Source organism: Austrofundulus limnaeus, unplaced genomic scaffold (genome assembly GCF_001266775.1).
Source record: "Austrofundulus limnaeus strain Quisiro unplaced genomic scaffold, Austrofundulus_limnaeus-1.0 Scaffold147, whole genome shotgun sequence".
NCBI lineage: Eukaryota > Metazoa > Chordata > Actinopteri > Cyprinodontiformes > Rivulidae > Austrofundulus > Austrofundulus limnaeus.
The window spans coordinates 869,667-875,732 of record NW_013952549.1 but is presented as its reverse complement, the minus strand read 5'-3'; the positions used below and the strand labels follow the sequence as shown (position 1 = coordinate 875,732).

Genomic DNA, 6,066 nt, shown 5'->3' with positions numbered 1-6,066 from the left:
GGTCTGGAGGGACTTGAAAAGCGCTCTATAAGTTCAGTACCATTTACCATTTACCATCCATCTTGCCATCCTAATGAGGACTTCACACACACAGCACTCACAGCTTCTCTGCCTCATTCTGCTGCTCCCATTTTTAACACCAGGCAAAAAATGCATTTAAAACAGCTGACGTTAACTTTAGATCACAGTTTGAAACGCTCCAGCATTTTTAAAAAGAAAAACAATGCGGACATGCTGATTGCAGTACGGGGCGAAAGTGAAAGTAAAACATGGTGCTGAGCACCCGTTCGGTAAAGAAACAAACACAGCTGTTCTTTCTTCCCTCGTATTCCAACACAGAGGATAGAAACAGCTAAATTAGACAGTTAAAACACATTTACAGTTCATAACTCACCCTTGTTGTTGTAACATTCATCCTGTGTTGTCCGCAAGCACTTTCCGCCCTGTTGTGGGTCCATTTTCTTGAAAAATAAAACTTAACCAGGCACTTTGAAGAAGCTCTGATGCTGGTAATCTATGTAGATAATAGTGTGGGTTTACACACCCCAGAACCGAACATTTTGACTTCTGAACGTGCATTTTCGGCATGATGCTATGAACTACAAAATCACACAGCGAGGAAAAAAATGGCCGACTATGAAATCCAGTGGGCTGGAAATACATCACCATAAATGGTAGTTCCGAAGAAAAAAGTGTGACGAAATAAACAATGAAACGAAATAAGCAACAGCAGGTTTTGAACAAACTGAAAAATCTGACCCATAAAATAATATAAAAATATCTTTGCAGTAACTGGACAAAATAAATTAAATTTTTCTACACTCCTAGACATTATAATTGCACAAAAAATAGTTTATAAATGCAAATAAAGTGCATTTAGCATGATATGTCTCCTTTAAGTACAGTAACAAAGTATTTGTCCTTAGTTAGTTCTCCAGCAAGACCTCTTTGAATGACATCACTGGGTTTTTAAATATGCATAATCTGTATTTTTCTGGAAATGCAGTTCCCTGGCCACTGATATATATCCCACAGTTTCCATTAAGATTTTAATCACTGTCATCTTCGGTGATTATCATTCCGCAAACTACAATCAAATTCAATCAAACTAAGAAATCTCCACTGGCCTGCGTGGCATTCCAGAGATAAAACAGCCTATTCGATCACACTCCGACTACATCAGAGACCTTGTGCAGCTGTTCAGTATTCACATTTTCTAAATCAGATTAGAAATACCAATTGCATATTTGTTATATTCATACAGCAAATTCTGACAGTTTCCATGACAACTATTAATCTCTTTCAGAAGCTTTTGGAGCCAAATGTTTTCTTTCCCTCTTTTTTTCTCATCTTGGTCATTTTTGTTTGTCTGCTCTTTTGTTATTGTGTTTAAATTGGTTTAGAATCGGTGTTTGCTGGAGTAAATCCAAGTATGATTGACCACAATATTAAATTTTGTGTTTCTGCCAACAAGCTCAGAGACAAACCTATAAATAAACAAAAATGGTATTCTGAAATGGTATTCTCATGCCTGATGTCGCCTCTGCCTCTCGCAGGTATTTCAGTCTGAACCGGAGCTCAGGAGTTCTGTACCTTCAGCAGAACACGCCAGCTGGCAGCTACTGGCTGAGAGTGGGCGTGTCTGATGGGGTGTGGCCCGATGTGACCTCCGGAGTCAGGGTTCACGTCAGGGAGTTGGATGAAAAGGCCGTCCTGTCGTCGGCCTCGCTGCGTTTGACAGGTAACGTTTGCGGAAACACCGGCTCACCTGATTGCACGAATCCGGTGTTAATTTTGAATCCCCTCGGTGGCTAAAGCTCAGCAGGTGGATGGAAGCTGTGTTTCATTTCAGCTCTTTTCTTGCTGCATGATCCAAGTGTTAGCAAAGGAGTGAAATGAATAGAAAAGCATTCATCTTTCAGATAACAAAAGAAAGCCGGCTTTTTTTTGTTGACTCCGGTAAATCCTGTTTTGACACTGATGTTGAAAATGACAGCATCTTTCACACACATGAATAAATTGCTACTTTTCATTTAATGATTATCAAGTTGTCAATCTAGTTAACACTTAAATAACAGGCTGTCAGGAGATTTTTCTTTTTCGTACAGGCATTGTTTAACATTTCTGAGCATTGTAAAGCAGCCATTCAAAATGCTTGTTCAGAACAGTCTTCTCCTTCTTTTCCTTCCCAGTATTCTTCCACACGCTGAAGTTTATGTTAGCGTATTCATTTCTCTGACAGTCTCTAAGATCAAATCGGAGTTATAAAGGTCAATTTAGAAGTGTCAGGTAAAGTCCTTGACATTTAAAAAGCCATTCTGTGAACGGAGTCAAAGGCTGTTATGGATGCCTCTGACTCTGAGTTGTTATCATATTTCATAGATTAAAGATGACTGCTCACATTTTCCTGATATTACTGGGAGGTTGCACCCCGAATGTGATTGATTTTCCTGTCGTTAAAATATTTTGTAAAAGACAGTTTGYCAAGACGGTAACTTCCTGTCGGTGAGGAAACCAGCAGTTCTTACTGGGCCGTGTGCAGACTCGTTCACCTCCTGYCGACTCTGGGAGGAAGCGAATCAATAGAGGGAGATGTTAGGCTACCTCTTGTGCTAATGGAATCAGGAACTTCACGGACTTTGATCAACTCCACAGTTGTCGTTGACGAGTTCTTATGTCGTGAGCCTCCAATCTTTTTGTCTCCCCAAGGCATTACAGCGAGAGAGATTATCGACTCCAGCGATGAAGGGAAGAGTCGGCTGGAGGCTTTTTGGGACTTCCTGTCTGAATCCCTGTCTGTCAGACCAGGAAGTATCAACATCTTCGGTCTAGCCGACAGAGAGGAGAAAACCGTAGACGTCTATTTCTATGTGCTAACTGATAATGGCTACTTGGGGCCAGAGAAACTGCATGGTGTCCTGGCGGCACATAAAAAGGAGGTATGTATACCATCCTGTCARAGCGATAGAGATCAGTGTTCATACATCAAGTGATAAACCTGTGAGCTAGTGGGAAAAAGATAACAGGGCTTTTTATCTGGCCTTTTATTCTTACACCAATTTTCTGTCAGTTTATTGCCCGACCCTGTCATGTCTGTTTGTGTTCTATTCAATAATTGTCAGCGTCTGTCCTTCATCTGTAACTCGCTTTCTTTCTTCCATTCTTTTCAATCCACATAAATGTAATTGTCTCGCTGTTTTACACAGAATGCCTTGTCTCTGTTGAATTTCCTGTGACTGCATTTTGCTCCTTTAAYGCAGTTTCTCTGTCCTCTACCTGGCACTGAAACAGGAGCTGCAAATTCCCGTGATCATCTCCAGGAATGATTGTACTCCCCCCCTTTTTTTTTTTTGATTTTGCAGCTGCAGCTGCTTCTCCATGCGAGTGTGAGCCAGGTGCAGGTAGAYGAGTGCGTGCATGCAGATTGCAAGACATCCGGCGGCTGCTACACACAGCTAGGCATCGGTGACTCTCCCACCTTGATAGACTCCGGCCCTCTGTCCCTGGTCTCGGTGAAAGTGACATCTTCGGCTGTGTGCGGCTGTGCTGCCAGAGAAATGACCCACCGACCCTGCTCCTCCTACCCCAGCAACCCTTGCCGTAATGGGGGGACATGCATCGACACACAGAATGGATACAGGTGAGAGGCACGTCTGCAGCTGGACTTCAGGTGAAATTGATTCTTTTAAGAGGGGAAGAGAAATCAGGTTCCTGGTGGGCTGCGGGCTTTTTTCTAGTACTTGAAGAACCACTGTAAGAGTGATTACAAATTGTGTCTCTGAGAAGAAGAGAGAAAAAAATCTTTATTGTTGTAAGCTGAAAATATAAAATATCTGACTTTTCTAAAGGCTCTAATCCATTTGTCATGAATGGAAGTTTTTTGAATCATTAAAAAAACTGAGTCCTTCAAATATTTTGTCCAGAGTTTTTGCTGTATTTTGCAAAACTCCTCAGTAGATGTTAATATTTCTGTTGCTACATGCCTTTAATAGGCTCCTTAAACATTTATACATACCTCTGGTCAATACACAAGTCCTAACCTTCAAGTTTTAAACGACTCTCTGTGGGAGTCCTTTGCAGAAAGAAATGCATGCATTTCATTTTCATGCACACACTAATATCCAGATTAAATAAATATAGGGCAAAAGGATTATTTAAATCTACTTCCCTCTACCGTATGCTCACAGCTTCTTAAACTATTCTTTAATGCCGTTTCTACAAATATGCACGTTCGTGCAAGGCCTGATGTCCAGAGACGGCACATAACAAGCTGTTTATTTCATTGTATTTTATTTTTTAAAAGTSTCTGTGCAGTTTAAAGCTCAAAGAAACTCGTATGTCATTAAATATGCTATACATGCACTCGTATGAATGCGTTGTAGGCAGAAAGAATCTAATTTTGCTGTAGGAGCTTAATGGGAGAACCTCAGAAAGGAGCTAATCAGATATTATCAGTGAAAAGTGAGAAAAACAGGCGCTGCCCTTTGCAATTTGGACTTCCATTTCTCTCTCAAGTCACATGAAAGAGCGGCGAAGGAGTCTGGTGCCGTTGTTCGCATGTGCATATGTATGCATCAGGCAATACACTCTGCCACAGTCGGTTTTTTTCTTTTTTCCCAGCATATAAATCAGTATTCCTGATGTATGTTGCCCCTTTGCACAATGAACTACGATTGGAGAAGCGGACCCTTCCAGCCTTGGAACACAGAGCCTTCTTTAGACACTGCATGAAAATAGATGGCTTTGACATTATCAGCAAAACCAGCTTGTCTCACATGCCTGTAGTGGAGAGGCTGAGAACAACCTGTCCCTTCAATCCTGCCCATCACAATGATCGAAAGCGTTGTTTTTCATCACTAAATGTATGTTTTTTTAAATATAAATAATGTGTTTCTATGCTTATTAAGATTTACTATTACAGTCTCCCACACAAACAGATTGAAAAGTCTCCTGAATAACATTTATTTTGCAGTTTGTGCACGAGCAGTGATCCTTAACACAGAAGCCCTAATTAAAGTAGATAAGTACAAAAGGAGGCGATCTTGCAAAGTGAGTAACGCCTTAAAACGGAGAAAGGGGCAGTGGCGGATCATAACAAAAAAAAAGTCTTGAAAATCAGTGATGGCTTGACACATAGAAAAGTGAGAGAAATAGATTTAATTATCTCCTAACAAAAGTAACGTGACGCGCCGAGCACGGACCRTCTCTGGGGAGTTCAGCTCCGACAGCTGTGATAGATAAAAAAAAAAATAGACCCGAGTAATCTTGTGTTCATAGCTAATTGATTTAACGTAGAAGTGAATATTCAGGACGTCGGCGCTAATGCAAACAATTGGTAGATAAAAAAGTGTTCGTCTTGCTGTGTGTTGACACGCGGCGTGTTCAAACAGTCGCACCTCTCTGCCTGTGTGAATCAACAGGGCTGTCACGTACGACAACCACTTCACAAAGGGAAGATTTCTCCCAGCTCAAAACTGAATGACACTGATTGTTTCTTTCCCCTTGTTTTGTCCTGATTTTTTTACACTTTTTTTTATCCTTTTTTGTGCTACAGGTGCCGCTGCCCCCCACAGCTCGAGGGGCCAGATTGTCAGCAGACGAGACTTAGTTTCCTTGGCAACGGCTATGCCTGGTTTCCTCCCATAAGGCCATGCTTTGATAGCCATCTTTCACTGGAGTTTATGACAGAGGAAGATGATGGACTACTGCTCTACGCGGGCCCCTTGGCCACTCTTTTAGCGTGGGATACAGAAGACTACATAGCAATAGGTAAAAGAAACAGTCTGAACTAGAAGCACTGGGAGAGCGCGAAGCTCTGCCAAGGCCCTATGTTTGTGTGTGAGTSTTTGTTTTGTGTGTGATTTATGACATATTTAGTCATGTGTGTGTTTGTGTACAAGTGCTTTACAATGACTAAACACACAATAAAYYACATGCAACAGAAGGAGTGGAACAGCTTTAGAAAAAAGAAAAAAWTTAGCCGTTAAAAAACTGAATAAACATAGTTGTTTAAGAAAACGTTAGCGTTATCTATTGGTTAACAGACCTGAATGAGGGGGTGGGGGG

At 41.2% G+C, this 6,066-nt stretch overlaps 1 protein-coding gene across 1 annotated transcript in view; it reads left to right on the top strand.

Moving 5' to 3' along the window:
* The window catches only part of LOC106523195 (neural-cadherin), a 136,042-nt gene that overhangs the window by 91,271 nt on the left and 38,705 nt on the right, over window positions 1–6,066 (top strand). The window contains exons 20-23 of the mRNA XM_014016560.1: window positions 1,557–1,741; window positions 2,710–2,939; window positions 3,363–3,640; window positions 5,555–5,769. Coding sequence (XP_013872014.1) covers window positions 1,557–1,741; window positions 2,710–2,939; window positions 3,363–3,640; window positions 5,555–5,769 — 908 coding nt within the window. The remainder of the gene's footprint in view (window positions 1–1,556; window positions 1,742–2,709; window positions 2,940–3,362; window positions 3,641–5,554; window positions 5,770–6,066) is intronic.